This window comes from Artemia sp. Qi Xiang Cuo, chromosome 3 (genome assembly GCF_049724085.1).
Source record: "Artemia sp. Qi Xiang Cuo chromosome 3, ASM4972408v1, whole genome shotgun sequence".
Lineage (NCBI taxonomy): Eukaryota > Metazoa > Arthropoda > Branchiopoda > Anostraca > Artemiidae > Artemia > Artemia sp. Qi Xiang Cuo.
Genome location: NC_142796.1, coordinates 15,474,833 through 15,495,759, shown reverse-complemented (window position 1 = coordinate 15,495,759; position 20,927 = coordinate 15,474,833). Strand labels below are relative to the sequence as shown.

The window sequence follows — 20,927 nt, the reverse complement described above, 5'->3', positions numbered from 1 at the left end:
CACATGAAAAAAGAACAAATGTTGACATGATCAAAACTGCACTTTTCAGTCCTTTATATGCCCAAAGTAAAATTACAACGTGTATGCAAAGACTTGCGCTGTTTACGAAACTTGGAAATCCACGATTAAAATAGCTAACCTAACCTAACATCTTCTTTTCTTTTCACTTTATTCACAAGTTTCCTCAGTTCTTGTCTTTCACAAGTATTCAAGAATAATATACACGTGACCATCCGCTGATGATTTATGAGCGAACTTGGTAATCACTGCAGCATTCGTGTCATTATTAGCTGGCGACTAATGGTTAAATACGGATCTCATTGTATAGCATTCACGTCGTTTTGTAGAAAAGAAACCCCGTCTATAGAATACTGCAGAAAACCTGATCTTCATCAAGATGGGAGAAGGGGGCGGCTCAAAATTTTAGGGAGTTAGACTATGCCGAATTGATGAGATATCTTAGAATTTGTATTCTCTTGTATTTTCACCGTCTTTGGAGAGAAAAATGATGTTTTGAGGCGCAAAATGAGAGAAAACGGCCATTTGCTGCGGTAGGAGCTTTTGTGTAATTTAAAAAGTGCTGAATATTGCGATTATAATCAAATGAGCCCTCTCCCAATATTCTAAGATCACTGGTTTGGCACTATCAACCTTGGCAAAAAAAGAAAGCATTCGGATCAGTGCTAACAATGCAACAAAGTGATTCTCCTTGTTGTTCAAGGTGGAGGACTGTGATTACCGTGTGCATGGTTTTAAACTATGATCATTCCAGTGGTACTTTCTAACTTCAATCAGCCCTCATGTTTAACGGATTTCAAACTGTTTTTAAAAATTCCCATTGATTTGTTTCTGTATTAAACTTTTACTATTAGTATTAACCGAAATAACTTATCCTTCGTGAATCACCTTCAAATAACAATTTTTTTCTCACTTGACAGTTATTTTCGAAACGTGATTTTAGGTTTTTGGTTACCGTGGGCTATCGCTGCAACAACGACTGCTGGGTTTTGATAATAATTTTGACGACCATATTTATTTATATGTTCAATGAAATTTGTTGAATGAAAGGTAGTTTAGTAGAATATGAACATAGATCTGAGACAATGAATAGCGTAGAAAGAGAAGCTAAACTGTTCATAACATTCAGCAAATATTTGTATATTACATTCTAAAAAAAATGCTACTCTTGAAAACGAAAATCAGATGTAATTTTATTCTAGGAGCAGCATGTTGCGTTGAAGATACTTCGGAACTTACAAAATAAAAAAGAATTTATTCGAGAGGCCAATTTAATGATGAGTTTGGACCACCCGTACATAGTTCGCCTTATCGGCGTTTCAAAAGGACCGCCATTACAAATGGTAAGTTGTCCATCCACAACTATTATTGTCTCTTGCTATGTTGGAAAAAAAAATACTTACTGGTAAATTTCGATTACAATTAAAAGAACAGAAATAATTATGCGAAAGGCTAATTCAGTGATATGCTTGCATTATCCTTACATTTTTATTCGCGTTACTCAAAAGGGTAGGCTTGAAATAGCTTCTGAACTTCTAGGTAAGTTTTTTGGGGAAGGCTCGTCTTACTTTGGTGCAAAAACTGGTCGAGAGGAAAGTGGTGACAAAATCTCATATTTTTAAAATATCGTGGTCGCAGCTATAGTTGCAATCTAGTAAAAGATTTTGAAGCACCAATGACCGTGAAATGGAATATGATAGTTTGAATCGATCAAGGGAAAATACAGCCATATATATTAAAAAAATTAGGAATAATTGGGAATTCAGTTTTTAATCAAAAAGAACTTCATATGCAGCTGTGTTGTTTTGGTACCAGTGGGTGCCGAATTAAAAAAAAAAGAAGAAAGTAACATGGGTAAAATCAGCAAAAATTTAGCAAAATCCATGCAGTACCAAACAGCATAAGAGGATGTAGCTTCCTTGGAAGATGTGGAGACCTTTGAAGAATTTCTTTAGGGATCATGGATTTTTAATGTCTGAAATGTTATGGACAAAAATTGTTTTCAAATTTAAATAATTAGTAGTGCTTTTTCCTTGTCATGTTTCAAAGTAGCAACACTGGCTGGAATGTAAGACTGCCCTAAAAACTTCAACATTTACAAACAACTAAAAGAAATATACATATATACATATATATATATATATATATATATATATATATATATATATATATATATATATATATATATATATATATATATATATATATATATATATATATATACATATATATGTATATGTATAAGTTCGGTTAATTATGACTTCCTTATTTTATTGTAAGTTCAGCTTACTTAGGTTTTGTTCCTCTATTCGTACATTTTTTTTTTAAATTTGTTAAGTTACGTTAGCTAATTTAAGGTCATTTTTAGTTTTAATTTGCTCTTTAATTTTTTGGGGGAAAGCGTGTTTCTTCAATTTAATACAAACTTTCATTCCTTTTTATACATTTTGTAATCCATTTATTCATCATTTGTCTGGCTTTGAGTAAAAAAAAGAGGATCTTATATACTATAGGAAACTGAGGAAACTAGTCTGGCATTTTTTTCAAATATAGGGCTTATAGTTTAGCGTCCGCTCAGAGCTTGTAATTTTCAGAGACCACTGTTTCATTTTTTTTGCGAAGATCACAGATTGCGATTGTTTACAAAACATAGTTTGTCGTCAAAATGACGCAATTTCTTCAAAAGCAATTCCACTTAGATGCATAAAAACATCTCCTCGGAAGGAACTAATTTTTCCCCTGTTTATATTGCCTAAGAAACTGTACGCTTTGCTAATCTCCTAAAAGGGCAAAAGCTGGATTTCGGAAGAATATAATCAAGGTCTTACCTCTAAATCAAAATATTTCCTTTAATTCGTGTTTAAGCGTGGGGGTAGCGAGAAGTGTCTGTACCTCCGGATGCCGCTTGAGAGAATAGCTTTCAATTCGTTTTCTCTCTTCCTATTGTACATTATTTATGCTATAAAATGAATGTATTGGTTAACAGTCTTCACCACCCCTTGACTTATCTCTTTTTATTCCAGTGACCTATCCCCCCCCCCCCAGCTGGCTAACCCTCAGTCTGTTAATACCTTAAGCAGCAAATTGGTGCCCTAATTCCTTGTTTGTACATTCAGCAGAGTAAACACGATGTTTGTTGCTCTTAATTCTTTGAAAAAATTATTTTAAAATACCCTCGTATCTGAAATAGTTTACTTATAAGTTTCTTTTTTTATTCATTGTCTTTTGTAGTTAATCATTATTTGTCCCATATCTCTCGCTCTCTCTCTATCTTTTTCGCTTTATATCGAATCTTGTTATTTATAGGAAGAATATAGATTGAGAAATAAGGAAGTAGAATGTGAAACAAATGCATTTTCTGATTAACCTTTCTTGTCGTAACCTTAATATGCTGCTAGGGATCTTTTTCTGGGTTGCACCTTTAGTACAGGAAAATGAGCTCCAAAAAGAGGTCGACCCGAAACAAATTGCAACAGAAATGATTTTTACACCATCTTGTAGAGAAAAAAAAACTGAACAACATATAAATTTTCGCATATTCTGAGTCGACGCAAAATAACCGTTTTTTGGCTTTTAATGCTATTTTTTTCGTTATTCGAATAAATATCGCAATTTTCGTGGACATCGGTTTTTCTTGAACGGAAGTATGATTCTAACCCAAAATAACATGGCGAGACCGAAAACGAAGTCGGATTTAGCGTAAGAAGCACCATAAAAAAAGTAACTGTATTTTTTCGCCTAAAAAATACAATTTTCGTTGTAGCCCAATTTTCTTGAATGAAAGTGTGGTTCTGACGTAGAATCACGAGCTGAGATCGAAAATAGAATCAAATAGGTTGTTCACTGAACCAGAAAAAAAAATCGTAATCATTAATGAATGATCTACATTTTTTTAGAAAATAATTAGGGAAAGTGAATTACAAACCGAACTGGTTTTCAGTGGTCAGTATCGTAAATCACACTTAAAACACTCTTCGTATACAATTTAGGGTCAACCCATAGTGTCTAATCTTCACAGTCTATTAAATAGAATCAATCTTATAAAAAATACAAAATAGAGAATCAGATTCCGACTAGTTTCACAACTTTTTCATTTGGAATGGATTAACGACTAGGGTTCTAGGTTCTCTTCATCATTGTTGCTGTCGATTTTTGGGGAGTTGGAACACATTGTTCCCTTGCAGGTTCTGCATGCTGAAGTACAAACTAAGCCGTTTTTAAAGTAGCTACACCTCGCTGAACTACACTGTATACGACAGGAGCACTTCACGATCTTTAGGAGCATACGCGGGGCTGGTGGGAGGTCAGTTGTTAATGGGTACAAGAAGTCATCTTTATTCTTCCATCCCCATTCCTCGGCTTTCAGTTCCGGATCAGGCTCCCCGGTCCATACCTGAACTTGATAAAAAACTCTATAGCTATGAAACTTGGCTGCATCAGAAGTTGGTGGCAGATGTTCTGGGTGAACAAAAGAGTTTGCCGTTGTCACTTTCTTTTCAAAAACTTCTCTGCGGAGTTTGTTCAAGTTCCCTCCTTTCGACGAACCGTATATGATCAGCAGGGCGTCTTCACCAGCGGTCTTGATTTCCTCCTTCGAAGCGGACTTCTGCATGAACACTGCAGCTGATGTTCGGAAATCATTGTCTTCTATCAGCATCGTGGAGTACAATACAGGTGTCGTCACCGTAGACTCGCGAAGTAGAGTCGATCAGCCTGGGAGGGCATAAACAAATAGATCGATTTGCCTGAGTGATCTTGTCCCACCATCAGTGCTTGCTGCGTGTGCATGTCCCATACCCGGTCTTGGAGCTTTATCAGGTACTCAGGCTCAGGAATGCGCAGAAGAGTTTCTAGGGTAGAGTTAACAACTGGTAGCATAGAGAATCTCTCAGACCTTCAGTATCTGATTCGCGAGACTATGGCAGTCGTCGTGATTTATGGTGCACAGATGCGCATCTTTGAGCAGTTTCTCATGTCATCGGGACATCTGCGATTAATCCTAGGAATGCGTATTCTAGTAGACAGTTGACGCTGGTGTCACAGAGGCAATGATACCCATACCGTGGAAAGTATTGTTGCCATCGAGAGTGCAAGATATCATGATCTCACGTTGTCGGCAACGTGGTGAATAAACTCCGCCAGGGAGAATTTCATCCAGATCCTCAACTGCGCTGATGGCTGAACATCTTTCGAATCGCCGAACTTCATAGTACGACGAACAGAATCCCATTGCGTTCAGAGTGTCGATGAGATATCGCGACGCAAAGTGATGATGCATCTGTACACCCAGACCTATTTGCAGAGGTGCAATTACAGCTTGTGGTCTAGCTGCTTGTATGATCAGCATGACCAATACTAGCAATCTTGAGGTCTACGGTCTTCCCAACAAATATTTCCCGAAGAAAAAGTCTGAGGCTGTCAGGTACAAAGTTCACAGCTTCTGAAGTGGTTGACAGTTTTTCTAAAACGTCGTAGTCGTCTGTGTTTGTCTGTAGGCCTTTTATGTCGTTTTTCAACAGTTTCGCTGCAGCGCAAATCAACTGTGCTTTTTCCTTCTCGTGATCTGCAGATCTTGCTTCCACATGATACTGATTTAAGATTGATGACGCAGTATCCGTGAAAGTCACTACATTCGACTTTCCGTCGACAGTCGAGATGAGAATTCTAGTACCGAAGTGCTCGAGAATCTTTTTCTTCATATAAACATTGCTGTAAGGTTCAACATCCACTTCAAGAGCGTCACGCATCTTTTGAACTACATCACTGACTGTTGTCTGTTCTTCGTCATTCCTTTCAAGAAACTGCATCGCTTTTATGAAAGCATCCGTTTTCACCTCGTCCTCTGGTCTGCCTGACCTTCTTCTCTTTTTCTCAGGCTCACAGTTCATGTTCTCGTATTTGAATGGAATCCCTCGGCTTGTCCGAAAGTTATTGCTGCAAAACTGATGGTACACGGCATCAGCGGCATGAAGGTCTGGGACGGTGCATATCCTTCGGTAAACACTGACTGCCCAGTCATCATTTCTCAGTTCGCATGTTTCTTTAATTGTTTTGTCAAAGTCTATGGTCCGAACGCAGAAAATATCTGAGCCTTTCCGGTGTGAAGCTGAGAGGTCAACAGGGCAGCCACAAAACAAGCAACACTCGTTAAACCTGAACTGTGAAGTACTCGACCGCAACTCGCACTTGGCAGTGGAAATTTTAGCTAGCCACTCATCCTTTCGCCTTTGAGTGTCATTGTCAATGTTACGTCTGTGTGTATAATTTTTTCTGCATAACTCATGGACCTTCTGTCCGGCAGTGACCACAACGGTATCCCTTCGCATCTGACTAGATTGGTTAATTCCGGCAGCTCCTTTCTGTGTAATAATCGTGTAATGTGAGTCGTCTTCGACATTTCTTTTGCAGATTCTGCAGTGCTCCAACTGAGTAGACATCTCGCTATAAAAAAAAAAAGAGTTATTAAGCAAAACATATCTGATCGAAATTTTAAGAGATTTCTTTTGTTCAGCCTTGTTGAAAGGTCCAGTAATAATGTCTCTAGGGATGTCAACGTCCCCAAAGTCTTCAAGACAACGGCTATAGGCAAGGCAATTACTTCATTGTTGCACATGGATACGTTATTGAGAGGGCTATGTTTGTTTGAACTTTACTTTCCAAGAAGACGAGGGATATTCAAATGAGCCTTACAGAGAATGTTGAGGAAAGTGTTGAACTAAATGAAAACACGTTATGTTTACACAGATTGTCAAAAGGGTGAAACACAGGAATAAGTAAGTATATTAATTGGGAAAATTCAGGGACTGATAAGGGATATGATCAAAAGACAATATTTGCATGCTACCAATACTACTTGAGCTACTACTATCATACTTCTCCATTTACAATACTGAGGGGAAAGTTGAACTAAATCCAAAGACGCTGTGTGCATGCACAGCGTCAAACTAGCCTAGCTCAAGAATTAATTGGGGTATTAAGTTGGAACTTTCAGAGAATGCTTAAAGGGGAAATATCGTCTCATCAAAAGGCAATATGCGCACACTACTGCTAACGCTACTGTTAGTGCAACATTTAATACTAATAATTATATTGAAAATAATTTTAAATTTAACCTGTGGTTATGTTGTGGTCACCTTTTGTTAAATGGTTTTTTTCTTGGGACTTTTTTATTAAAAATATATGTCTCTTAAAAACAAAAAACAAAAAAAAAACAAAATAAAATTAAATTAAAAAAAAAATAAATTTAACCAAAGGATAAAATTAAAAAAAATTAAAATTTAAAATTTTAAATTATTAAGTTACGAACCACCATTATAAAAAACGACTACTTAACTGCGCTAATCATTCATCAGAACACTAGCAGATTCACCGGAAAGTATTACTCGACTGTTAGATAGAGGAATTTCGAATAAAATTTTTCTCGGGGTAGATGGGGAATTTAAATAAAGGTTATGACTGTCACTGACCGGAACTAGTTTTCTACTCTACTTTCTGGTATTACTTGAGGTCTTCGTCTAATTGATTTCTCAGTCAAATCTTGGGAATAAACTTTGAAATCTTTAAAACACTGAGTGATGAATGTGACAATTTTCATTTTTATTGCATTACGTAGCCTTCAAAGTGTCTTATACTAGTGCCTAGTTCAGGTATTTTTACGAACAACCGATCATTTGTTGAATAACAAGTGCCGATTGATTGTCTTTACAAAAATTGCCGCAACGTATATTGATGATAGTGAAACTTTTTTGTTTTGCACCAGACACCCAATCGGACTTCATTTTCTGTCTCAGCTTGTCATTCTGCATCAGAATCATACTTCATTTCAAGAAAAACGGTCGGATACTAAAATTATATTTTTTTCCGGAAAACGTAAAAAAAATCGCATTAAAAGCCAAAAAACGGTTATTTTGCGTCGACTCAGAATATGCGAAAATGGATATGTCGTTCAGTTTTTTTTTCTCTACAATATGGTGTAAGAATCATTTCTGTTGCAATTTGTTTCGGGTCAAACCTCCATTTGCCTGTACTACTTATCATTCAGTTTCTGTTGATAGAACCCGAGCGATAAAGCTGAAAGATAACTGTTAGTTGTCCCTAATCTTCATTTCGTTTCTTTTGGTTTTGTCAGTGTTTCGATGGTTGTAAGATTGAACATGGATTGTATCAATCTTGATGATTGTATCATCAAATACATCTTTTCATCAAAAATGAAAATCATATTTTTTCAAATGTCATGATATTTCTTACTTGGTTCGTTATTTTTCTCCTTCTTCTTTAATTGACGGAAAAATATCTAGAAATTATTTTACTGTTCTAAATGGAATATATCTGTGTTGGGATCCTTGACCCCTTTTGTTTCAGAAAAATGCCACTTTTGAAAATTTAACTTCATTTATTTTTAATATCTAAACCATGGGAAAGCTTTTATTTTGAGACGTCTGAAGGAATCCACTAATTTCCAAGTGTCTGAAAAAGCCAGGTGAGCGATGACTCATACAACAAGCTTCAAAGGATGCTGGGAGTTTAATTTGATTTGGCCATTCATCGCCTTTGGTCAGAGGTGCGCGCACAAAGGCGCGTCTTAAAGTGTATTCGTTAATTGTAAGAGTTTTTATCTTTAGTTCCGTTTTTGAGTCTGATATGTGTGTGTGACCTTTTTGGAAGATTACAAGTAAGCTATTTTCTACAGCTGTGTAGACTATTTTTTCAGGAACCCAGATAGGGTAGAAACAGAGCTCAACATCTTAAATCGCAGCAAATGTTTTTTTTTTTTTTTTCCTGTCAAAACTATTGTATATTCTGAACAATCTTGTGTCGCATTTGAAAAGGGAAAAACAATATGAAGATATTGCAGGAGAGAGTTGAGAGTGGCCAACATTTAAACAATTCGTTGTTAATCATTACAGTAATTTTGTTTTGTGTTGAGGCTACTATATATAAGTACGTAAGGTTGCAGGATCGAACACTTAAATGCAAAGACCTACCCAATTCAAAGCCGCTTGCAATGGTTCAGAATATTTGATATAGAGAGGGCATGGTTGTCAAAGCTGGCCCATAACATATGCGAATGAGACAGCAAACAGAACATTGATCAAGATAGAAATACGATTTTTTTTTTAGAAATACATGAATTTCTTTTTGAAATACAAATGTAAACACTAGATAATGATTTACTGACAAATACTTCTTTGTAACTTTTATGGTTAAAGCAATGCTTTACTGTTCCAGTCTTTGGAAATCTTATAAGATGTCCTTAACATAGCTTAAAGCTCCGATTTCTGTTGCTGTTTCACGTAACTGTACCAATTAAATTAATACAATCAAACAATGCTTTTGTCAATATTATTATATAGTTCCTTGCTCAAGTTGTCTTGTTATCTGTAGCTGCAAGCTATATAACATAGCTTTACGTGCTGTTTGTCAAAGCCGACAATTTTGTTCAGGGATGTAAAAAAATCTTGCATATTTTGCCTCGTTTACTACTACTACTTTGTACTACTACTACTACTACTTTGAAAAGTATTGCTTGATGTTGTGGTATTCAAAAAGTCGTAAAGTAAAGTTGTGGTGAAAAGGATGAGTACTTCAAATTGGAAAATTGGTTTAGAAGGGACATTACATAAAGAACTTGTTCTGAAGAAATATAATAAAGGCTTTGAAAAGTATTGTATGATGTTGTGGTATTCAAAAAGTCGTAAAGTAAAGTTGTGGTGAAAAGGATGAGTAGTTCAAATTGTAAAATTGGTTTAGAAGGGACATTACATAAAGAACTTGTTCTGAAATGATAAAAAAAAGCCTTTTGAAATGTATTGCTTGATGTTGAGGTATTCAAAAAGTCGTAAAGTAAAGTTGTGTTGAAAAGGATGAGTACTTCAACTTTTAATGTGGGTTTAGTGAGGACTATACATAAAGAACTTGTTCTGAAATGCCTTTGAAAAGTATTGCTTGATGTTTTGGTATTCAAAAAGTAGTAAAGTAAAGTTGTGGTGAAAGGATGAGTACTTCAAATTGTAAAATTGGTTTAGAAGGGACATTACATAAAGAACTTGTTCTGAAAAATATAAAAAAGCATTTTGAAAAGTATTGATTGATGTTGAGGTATTCAAAAATTCGTAAAGTAAAGCTGTGGTGAAAAGTATGAGGTCTTCAACTTGTAAAATGTGCTTAGTGAGGACTATGCATAAAGAACTTGTTCTGAAATGCCTTTTGAAAAGTATTGCTTGATGTTGTGGTATTCAAAAAGTCATAAGGTAAGGTTCTGTTGAAAAGGATGAGTACTTTAAATTGTAAAATTGGTTTAGAAGGGACATTACATAAAGAACTTGTTCTGAAAAATATAAAAAAGCCTTTTGAAAAGTATTGCTTGATGTTGTGGTATTCAAAAAGCCGTAAAGTAAAGTTGTGGCATGCAAAAAGTCGTAAAGTAAAGTTGTGGCTGAAAAAGATGAGTAGTTCAACTTGTAAAATTGGTTTATGGAGGACTATACATAAAGAACTTCTTCTGAAAAGATATAAAAAGGCCTTTTGAAATGTATTGCTTGATGCTGTGGTATTCAAAAAGTCGTAAAGTAAAGTTGTGGTAAAAAGGATGAGTACTTCAAATTGAAATTTGGTTTAGAAGGGACATTACATAAAGAACTTGTTCTGAAGAAATATAATAAAGGCTTTGAAATATAATTCTTATAATTTTTATATTCAAAAGTCATAAAGCAAGGTTATGGTGAAAAGAATGAGGAGTGTAACTAGGAAAATTAACTTAAAAGGGGCATTAAACGAAGAAATAGTTTTGAAATGATATAAAAAAAGCATTTTGAACTGTATTGCTTGATGTTGTGTTATTCAAAAAGTCGTAAAGTAAAGCTGTGGGTGAAAATGATGAGTAGTTCAACTTGTAAAATTGGTTTAGGGAGGACTATACATAAAGAACTTGTTCTGAAATGCCTTTTGAAAAGTATTGCTTATTGTTGTGGTATACAAAAAGTCGTAAGGTAATGTTGTGGTGAAAGGATGAGTACTTCAAATTGTAAAATTGGTTTAGAAGGGACATTACATAAAGAACTTGTTCTGAAAAGATATAAAAAAGCCTTTTGAAATGTATTGCTTGATGTTGTGTTATTCAAAAAGTCGTAAAGTAAAGTTGTGTTGAAAAGGATGAGTGCTTCAACTTGTAAAATTGGTTTAGGGAGGACTATACATAAAGAACTTGTTCTGAAATGCCTTTGAAAAGTATTGCTTGATGTTTTGGTATTCAAAAAGTAGTAAAGTAATGTTGTGGTGAAAGGATGAGTAGTTCAACTTGTAAAATTGGTTTAGGAGGGACATCACATAAAGAACTTGTTCTGAAAAGATATAAAAAAGCCTTTTGATTAGTGTTGCTTGATGTTGTGGTATTAAAAAAGTCGTAAAGTACAGCTCTGGGGAAAAGGATGAGTAGTTCAACCTGTAAAATTGGCTTAGGGAAGGGACTATACATAAGGAACTTGTTCTGAAATGCCTTTTGAAAAGTATTGCTTGATGTTGTGACATTCAAAAAGTCTTAAAGTAAAGTTGTGGGTGAAAAGGATGAGTAGTTCAACTTGTAAAATTGGTTTAGAAGGGACATTACATAAAGAACTTGTTCTGAAAAATATAAAAAAGCCTTTTGAAAGGTATTGCTTGATGTTGTGGTATTCAAAAGGTCGTAAAGTAAAGTTGTAGCATGCAAAAAGTCGTAAAGTAATGTTATGGGTGAAAAAGATGTGTAGTTCAAGTTGTAAAATTGGTTTAGGGAGGACTATACATAAAGAACTTGTTCTGAAAAAATATAAAAAGGCCTTTTGAAATGTATTGCTTGTAGTTGTGGTATTCAAAAAGTCGTAAAGTAAAGTTGTGGTGAAAGGATGAGTACTTCAAATTGTAAAATTGGTTTAGAAGGGATATTACATTAAGAACTTGTTCTGAAAAGATATAAAAAAGCCTTTTGAAATGTATTGCTTGATGTTGAGTTATTCAAAAAGTCGTAAAGTAAAGTTGTGGGGAAAAGGATGAGTAGTTCAACTTGTAAAATTGGTTTAGGGAGGACTACACATAAAGAACTTGTTCTGAAATGCCTTTTGAAAAGTATTGCTTGATGTTGTGGTATTCAAAAAGTCGTAAAGTAAGGTTGTGTTGAAAGGATGAGTAGTTCAACTTATAAAATTAGCTTAGAAGGGATATTACTTAAAGAACTTGGTCTGAAAAATATAATAAAGCCTTTTGAAAAGTATTGCTTGATGTTGTGGGTATGCAAAAAGCCGTAAAGTAAAGATGTGGCATACAAAAAGTCGTAAGAGTAAAGTTGTGGTTGGAAAGCATGAGTAGTTCAACTTTTAAAATTGATTTAAGGAGGACTATACATACAGAACTTGTTCTGAAAATATATAAAAAAGCCTTTCGAATATATTTAATTTATGTTTTGGTATTCAAAAATCAGTAAAGTAAAGTTGTGTTGAAAAGGGTGAGTGCTTCAACCTGTAAAATGGATTTAGAAGGGACATTACATAAATATCTTGTTCTGAAAAAAATATAATAAAGCCTTTTGAAAAGTATTGCTTGATGTTGTTGTATTAAAAAGGTCGTAAAGTAAAGTTGTAGCATGCAAAGAGTCGTAAAGTAATGTTATGGGTGAAAAAGATGAGTAGTTCAAACTTTAAAATTGGTTTATGGAGGACTACACTTAAAGCAATTCTTCCGAAATGATATAAAAAGGCCCTTTAAAAAGTATTACTTGAAGTTTTGATATTCAAAAAGTCTTAAAGCGAGGTTGTGGTGAAAAGAATGAGTACTTCAACTTGTAAAATTAGTTTAGAAGGGACATTACATAAAGAACTTGTTTTGAAAAGATATAAAAAAGCCTTTTGAAAAGTATTGCTTGATGTTGTGGTATTCAAAAGGTCGTAAAGTTGTGGCATGCAAAAATGCATTCAACCCTCAGGGCAAGGGTTGTAACTTATGCCCTAGGGGCATATGAGGTTTTTATAGAAAGAGTTGTTGTATAAAATTCAAAAAGGGCTCATTCGATTTGAAATTGAAACGGGTAAAGCTCATTTTGTATAGTCAAAATTGACTGAAGGACAACTAGCCCCCCTCTCATGCCCATCATTTTCCCAAACACATCAAATCAAAATTTTCAGATATCCATTTTGTTCAACGTTATAGAATGGTTTAGAAATTTTTTTATTAAGGTAGGCCACCCCCCCCCCCCCCCCCCCCCCACACACAGCCCTCAGGGCAAAGGTTGTAAGTTATGCCCTGGGGGCATATAAGGCTTTTATAGAAAGTTTTGTCGTAGAAACTTTCAAAGAGCTCATTTGATTGGAAATTGAAAGGGCTAGTGCCCTTTTCAATAGTCGAAAATAATTGATGGTCAACTAACCCCCCTCTCACACCCACCATTTCCCCAAACACATCCAATCAAAATTTTGAGACAGCAGTTTTGTTTAACGTAGTTGAAAGATTTTGAAATTAGGTCTTTGAGGACGAGAACCCCCTCACAGCCGTTAGGGCGAGGGTTTTAAGCCATGCCTAAAGGTCCTTTATAGAAAATGTTGTCGTAGAAACTCAAAAAGGGCTCATTCGATTGGAAATCGAAAGGGCTAGTGCTCTTTTTAAGCGAGCACTTTTAAAAACTCAAAGCGAGCAGAAATTAACATGAGTAGGGCTCAAAACCCCTATGCCATCCCAAGGCCAGAACATAATTTGCACCTTACTGAAAAAATTACAAATGAATGTGCATTGTCAGTTTAATATACATATACTGATATTTAGTAATCAAAATGTTAATATTATTTGATTTTTTTATAGTTATGAAAGTAAAAACATTTATATTTTTTTCAGTATACTGCAAATTATGTTCTGGCCTTGGGAAGGCATAGGGGTTTTGAGTTTGACTCAGTTATCTATTGTAATTTCTGCTCGTTTTGGGTTTCATTTATTTATCGATGCTGATTTGTGGTAGTTTTACGCTAGGTAGATTATTATATTTTGTTTTTTGCTCATTTCCGGCTTAATGGAGTTCTTAACTTTTCTTTGAAAACCTTATTTGGTGGAAATAAGGAAATGGTTTTTTTTTTTATTAATATGAAGAAGAGAGCGAAAATTTGTTGTCGACTTGTGTTGATCAGAAACCGGAATTTCTTTTCCTGATCATTACTTATCATGCTTCACGGTACATTTGAATTTGTAAGGTAAATGACAATATCAACTACATTACTTATTGAATTCAGATGCGCTTTAAATGCTAGTACGTGTCACTTTTTTCAGTTCTCGCTAATCTACTATGAACTTTTCTTGTCACTGTTTAAATTGATGGTTCCCATGAGCACTTTTTCGGATTAACTAATTAGTTACAGCTTGTAATCTCTGAGCTTACCAATGGAGTGGATGGCACCCCACCCCCCTAAAGTTGTCATTTGGACAGCCCCAAAAAAAGCATAAGAATTACGAACCTCAAAATCTAATTTTTGGCTTTTGATCACCTTGAAAAATACCGCGCCCCTCCGTCTTTTTGACCTTTTAGTTTTGACGTTTTGACTTTCTGGTGCTTCGAGCATTTTTTAAATGCAATGAAGGTTCTTGCAATGAATTAAAATAACTTTGTAAAGTTTTGACGTTTTGACCTTCTGGCGCTTCGAGGTGTAGGCAACTTATGGTACTCTCGAATTTGACGTTTTGACCTTTGTAACCAATTTGACGTTTTGACCATTGTGCGCTTATGGTAGTCTCCAATTCCCATGATTAAGATAGTTTTGTAAAGTTTCGACGTTTTGACCTTCTGGCGCTTCGAGGCGCACTTATGGTACTCTCCGATTTGACCTTTTGACACTATAGTGGAGCTTTAAGCCAACAGGATAACATGAAATTGATTAAAGATAGCAAATTATGATTCTTCCTATTAACATAAATTTTTTAAATAATCTTTCAGTTACCCTTGTGCTGGTATAGTGGAAGTAACCGTGCCTGTCAATTGTGGGTGTCAGGTTCAATCCCGTACCGCGCAAGGGAAGAATCCACTAATAATTACTGTTCCTACAATTATTGACTAATTTTTTATAATTTTTTTAATGCATTGCATTAAAAGAATTTTGTAAAGTTTTGACGTTTTGACCTTCTGGCACTTCAAGGTGCACTTGTGGTACTCTCCAATTTGACGTTTTGACCTTTGTGACCAATTTGACGTTTTGACCTTTGTGACCAATTTGACGTTTTGACCATTATGCGCTTGTGGTAGTCTCCAATTCCCATGATTTTTAAATTTTGTTTCAGAGTTCAAGTCTTTAAATGGGAACCTAAGGAGAAGTGAAAAGCTACAGGCCTTACATATTGTAATAAATTGAAGTAAATATGGTATTTTAAAGAGTTTCACTCTTATCTTAATGGATAGGGTACGTTCTGTGGATGAAGGATGACAGATCCCCAAAGGTTGTCCTTGTCGGCCAACTGTCTAGGGCCAAAGGAAAAGCAGGTTGTCCCCGAATGGGTTGGGAGGATGTCGTAAGAAGACTTTAAGGGAAATGGGAACTTCCTGGGGGGGGGGGGTGTAAAGAGGAAGGCTTTGTATGAATCGGGATAGAGCAAGAGTGTGTGTATCTAATTAGCACCAGGTGGCTTAGTGCTGCAGTGAGATATTAGTAGTAGTAGTCTCTATATTCATTACAACATTGAAAAAAATTAAAAACTTCCATGAATGAGTCTCACTATATTTTAAACAGTAGCCTAAATCTAGTTACATTAGTTTTTTCCTGTAATCTTTATTATTATTATGTTGTTTTTTTTTTTGTTAATGGTTTGATAAATCAAAACCACACTGTTCAAAACAATATATTTTTCAACAAAACACAGGTGACACTTAGAGCATTTAGAAGATATCAAAGGAGGGGGGGGCTATCCCACTCTTGTGTGTGTTAGCTCTTATTTGTAAACCTTGATTATTCTTTTAAATTTCTGTTCCTCGTGGATTTTATTTATTCATTCCTGATGACTTTTGCTGGTTATAAATTTGAATCATTATATTGCTTTATTTCTACTCGGCTTAGGTTTTTAAATGGTTCTTTACTTCTCTTTGAAAACTTATTTTTGGACAATATTTTTATAAGTGGAAGGTAATCAATTTTTAATACTCCTGCTATTATCTAGGTATTTTTGATGACTCCAAGTTCAATTTTTTTTTTTTTTTTTGCTTTCATTGTCATCATCGGATATTGAAAACTACTTGACAACCTCTCTTGAAACTCCAGGCTCCACTTGTGCTTTGATGTGTTTTTAACGCATCCTTAGCTTTTCCACGAGAAAAGAAAACCAAATTTACAGGTACAATACTTAATAATTCTTCTAAAAGGGCATGCAAATATTTCTACTCGATATTAAACCAAATAAATATATCTTTATTTTCTTATGAATTGATGTTCAAACTTGAATTTATGGACGTAGTGTAACTCCTCCCCAAATTTCTCTGAGGAGTATACAAATTTAAATGTAATTTTTCCGGGGGTTGAAATTCCGTCTCCCCCTCCCCCCTCTATTTACCAGTTTGTCCAGAACTAATTCTGAAAAAAACATGACTTTGTTTAGTTGTGTGCTTTAAGAATCATTCAGGACGAGACTTCACTAATAGTGAGATTTAGCTAGTGTTATTCTAAGCCAATCAAAATTTTTTGTAAATTTTTTCTACCAGTCACAAATTTCTATGGAAAATCTTGATTGGCTCAAATTAGCACTAGCTAAATCTTGGTATTAGCAACATCTCATTGTGCATGGGCCTTTAACGATGTAAATCCAGTGTTTTTTTTGTAATTTAAAAAACATATTTTTTCTTGTAAGTTAACAAAATAAAAACTAAATGAAAAAGGCGACACATGAAATCTAGAGTTCTGAAACACTTCTAAAATATCTGCATATTCAAAGCTAAGCTTAAATAATTTGTTTAAACATTGGATTTCAATCAAATATCTCAAGGCAAGGCTTGAGTGATGTGAGGAAGGCTGTACCGAGTGCAGGGGTTTTCCAGTGTATTGAAATGAGAGACTGCATGAAAACACGTACTTTTCAGATGTATATCATAGAAATTTCTAATAGTTTCACTTCCTCCTCTCCTGGAATGGTTTGAACCCAAGGCCGTATTCAGGGTGGCTACCAGGTTTGACCCCCTCCCCCCCCCCTAATTTTTCGTTGGAATCGTTAACAAATAAAAAAAGTGCTTATAAACAATTTTTGTGTTTCTTTTGAATTTTTTTGTTACCTCCAACCCTCTCCCCCCGAAAAATCCCCCCTCAAATAAAATTTCGGATACGGCCTTGTTTGAACACTTCCTATTTTGCAGCTCAAAATATAAAAGTTATTTCGCGCGGTCTTAAAAAATTTCCTAATTCTCCCCGTATAAATCAGTTTTCCTACCCCTCCCTCTTTACGGGTATGATAACGAAGCAACATAGAAGGTGAATTTGAAAATAAAGACAAAAGATGGCAGAAGTTTGTATGCCAGTGGTTTTGTACTTGAGTGAAAATCATCTGAAAATGAAAAAAGGAACAATTCTTATGCCAGGGTTTCAACCATTTATCAAATAAATTAAAGTTAATCTATGATAGTTAGGTCTAAATTGTTTTCTGGCTTTTTGTTAAGTACATCCAACTTTCTTTTCAGTTCTTTTTTTTATCCAACTTTCTTTTCAGTTTCTGGTGGGTCTGAAGACATGTTTGGTATAAATGCAGATACTGGTCAAGTTTTTCTTGAAAAATCGCTGGACGCCTCCCTTCATCGTGGCTACTCTCTTCAAATACGTGCCGTTGATGGTGGCATACCGCCTCTGTCTTCTATTTGCAATTTGCACGTGAACGTCGTTTTTGCAGACAATGCACCTCCAAGGTTAGCTACTAATTCGGTCACGTAAGTTAGCAACAGGAGGATTTTTGTCACCATTTTCACAGTACTGAATAACTGAAATATATGCCAACCTCGTGCCGTTTACCCGTGTCAAGAGATTCCTAACCTAACCTGGCAACTTGATTTTAATTCCACCTAACCTAACCTAACCTTGATTTTAAACCTAACTTAACTATAAGGCTTTGGACGCTTGTTTGCCTGTCATTCCAGGCAATCTAAGGGTCCTGTGTCAATTTAAAATTCTTGGTCAATCCACCTGAGACTCTAGGCGGGCTTGCTTTCCAAAAGCTAACACACAAGTATTTGTCCAATAAGAGATTCGTACTTACTCCCGCCATTACCCGTGCCATTTTACCAAACACTTGGAAAACTCTAGGTCTCCCCGTTCGCCTTATATATCAACAAGTGAAACGACATCGTTTTTATACAATTAATTAAAAAAAAAAAACTTTTTCCACAAAATGAGCTTTTCAAAGAAAAGTAGAGAACTCCATTAAACCAAAAATGAGTAAAAATAAAATTAAATAATCTACCTAGGGTAATACTACCACAAATCAGCATCGATAAATAAATGAAACCCAAAACGAACAGAAGTTACAATAAATAACCGAGTCCAACCCAAAACGAGCTGAAATTAACACGAGTAGGGCTCAAAACCCCTATGCCTTCCCAAGGCCAGAACATAATTTGCACTTTACTGAAAAAAAGATAATTTTTTTTACTTTTATAACTTTAATAAATCAAATAATGTTAACATTTTGATTATTAAATATCAGTATATGTATATTAAACTGAAAGTGCATCAGTGTTTCCATTCTAGGGATTTTCCCCCTATAATGGGGATTTTTGAAGTCTTTTAGGGGCAAACATTTTTGTTTAGGGATTTGGGGATTTCTAAGGATTTTAACAAGTCTTCTGGATTTTTTTTATGAATTTCTAGGGTTTCGGCCCTAGAAGATCCTCTTCCAACCCAAAAAAGAAAATGGACGGAAATAATTTTTTATCCTTTTTTTCCAGAAAGGTGATAGTCTGAACGCACCATAAAGTGAGTTAAGGATCTTTTGCACAGTCAATTCGGAGGTTCCTTATGTTTGAATGATTGCCTCTGATGAATGGAGCGTTTTAGAAGACGACAATAACAACTAAAGTGGCTTAGAAGTCACAAGAAGAGGGGTCCTTACTTCTTTCAACACTACTAATAATTTGAAGAAAACCTGGTATAGGTGCAAATTATGGACCCCTGCAGTCAAAGCTGCAGAGGTACTGTTAAATTAAACTAGGATATACAGTCAGAAAATATTTGTTTATATTCTGCTTCTACTGGACTGTCCTCTGCACCTCTACAGCACATTAGACTGAATAACGTATAGTAATAAATGAGATGTTTTTGTCAGATATCCCTTTTCTGCACCTTCACCGAAAACTTGGTTAGTTATCCAGATAATAGCAATTTGTGTGATATTTTCATTAAAACTTCTCTGCCTTTTCCTGTTTCCACAGCGTCCCTGCCTCATTCTGATTCTTGATATTTGAACTGCAATCAAAAGCTGCTGCTACCCTTTAATGTCACCAAAAATTGAATAAATTTGGGATACAAGGTGATCTGTCACCTTTTACTGACATTTCACACATTTTGTTCTTTCAGTGGTATCATGACTTTCTTGTCAATAAGGAATGTTTTCATTTAGAAGATGGTTATTTTAAGGTGATTGATAGCCAGTTGATACTCATTGATATCCCCTTGTCTTCTGTGCTATATATCTGTAAAGTTGTCATGAAATTAGGTTACAGTACTTTGATTAAAAAAATGAACTTGATAAAAGACAAAATGGAACAGCTACTATATATAAAAGCTATCAAAATTGTCAGGCTCTTTTGTTTCTTAGAGGTTCTTAGTCAAAAAAGGGAAAACGCTTTTCCTTGAATTTTAAAAGTTCTGCCAAGTTGACATGCATAAGATTCTGGAGTCTGGGTAGACACGATGGCTTTCAGTCGAAGCTGCTGTGGGCAGAATTTTGAAACAATTGAATGCTCTTAGTGCCTACTGCAAACTTCTACTAGTTGATGATCCAATAGAGCTCAATGAGCTTGTATACACAAATCTGAACCCAATCATGAACATGTCTGAATTTGTTTCCTTTGCATTGGGATTTCTTCTGAATTCCATCTAGCCTTTCAAGCTAACAAACCACCGTTTTATCGCCTAAAACTAGAGACTGAATATCTTTTCAAGGAATTGTCTTTGAGCTTTATAAAGTAGGACTATGTGAAGTCAACAAATACATTTCAACTTAATGAGAATGGCCCAAGTTTTTACCTTCCCCTTGAAAGTATTATCAGGATCTAATTGGGCTGAACTCCTTCTTAGGGCTAAAATCTTATTCTGGTGCGCCCCAAGACGCAGTTGAAAATATCCTCAGAGCCGCACAATCTTCTTACATCGAAGCTGTGCAGGAGATTCAAACTCAATTTCGTTTCGATTTTGACATTTACAAATAAGCAGAAAAGGTTGACCCTGTATCAGCTCAGTCACTAAGGCCTGATTCTCTCCAACCCTTCATTCGAAATTACGGGTAATTATCATGGGATGGAAACAAAATCTAACAGGAGCGGGTGAAGCAAAGTCTTATCAATATTGAAAATATTGAAAATTATGGATGCGGTTATCTACTGGTGTTTGTTTGTTTTTTTCGAAGAAAAACTCTTCCGGAACCGAGCTATACAAAAATCTAAAATTGGCAGTAATATTTGTGCTTTCTCTTCCATTCTCCAACGTTGTCGTCGAAAGGTTTTTCAGTGCAGTAAAAATCATAAAGACCAATAGACGGAACAAGCTTATTACGAAAACATTACGAGGGATTCTTAAGACAAAACATAGTATGAAGCGGGCCCAATAAAGTACCCCAGGGATTTTTGGAGATATTTTACTGCTCAACATGAAAATAGTCAAGGTTTCAGCTCCCATCAGAAAAAAGGAAGAAGGTATTGAATCTGATTCTTACTAAAAGCTGAT

General features: G+C 35.2%; 1 protein-coding gene across 1 annotated transcript in view; it reads left to right on the top strand.

Moving 5' to 3' along the window:
• LOC148953801 (protocadherin beta-18-like) overlaps positions 1 to 20,927 on the top strand; it is a 38,194-nt gene that overhangs the window by 929 nt on the left and 16,338 nt on the right. Inside the window, exons 2-3 of the mRNA XM_089086826.1 lie at positions 1,221 to 1,361; positions 17,704 to 17,896. Of these exons, the coding sequence (XP_088942952.1) occupies positions 17,884 to 17,896 (13 nt within the window). The 5' untranslated portion in view covers positions 1,221 to 1,361; positions 17,704 to 17,883. The remainder of the gene's footprint in view (positions 1 to 1,220; positions 1,362 to 17,703; positions 17,897 to 20,927) is intronic.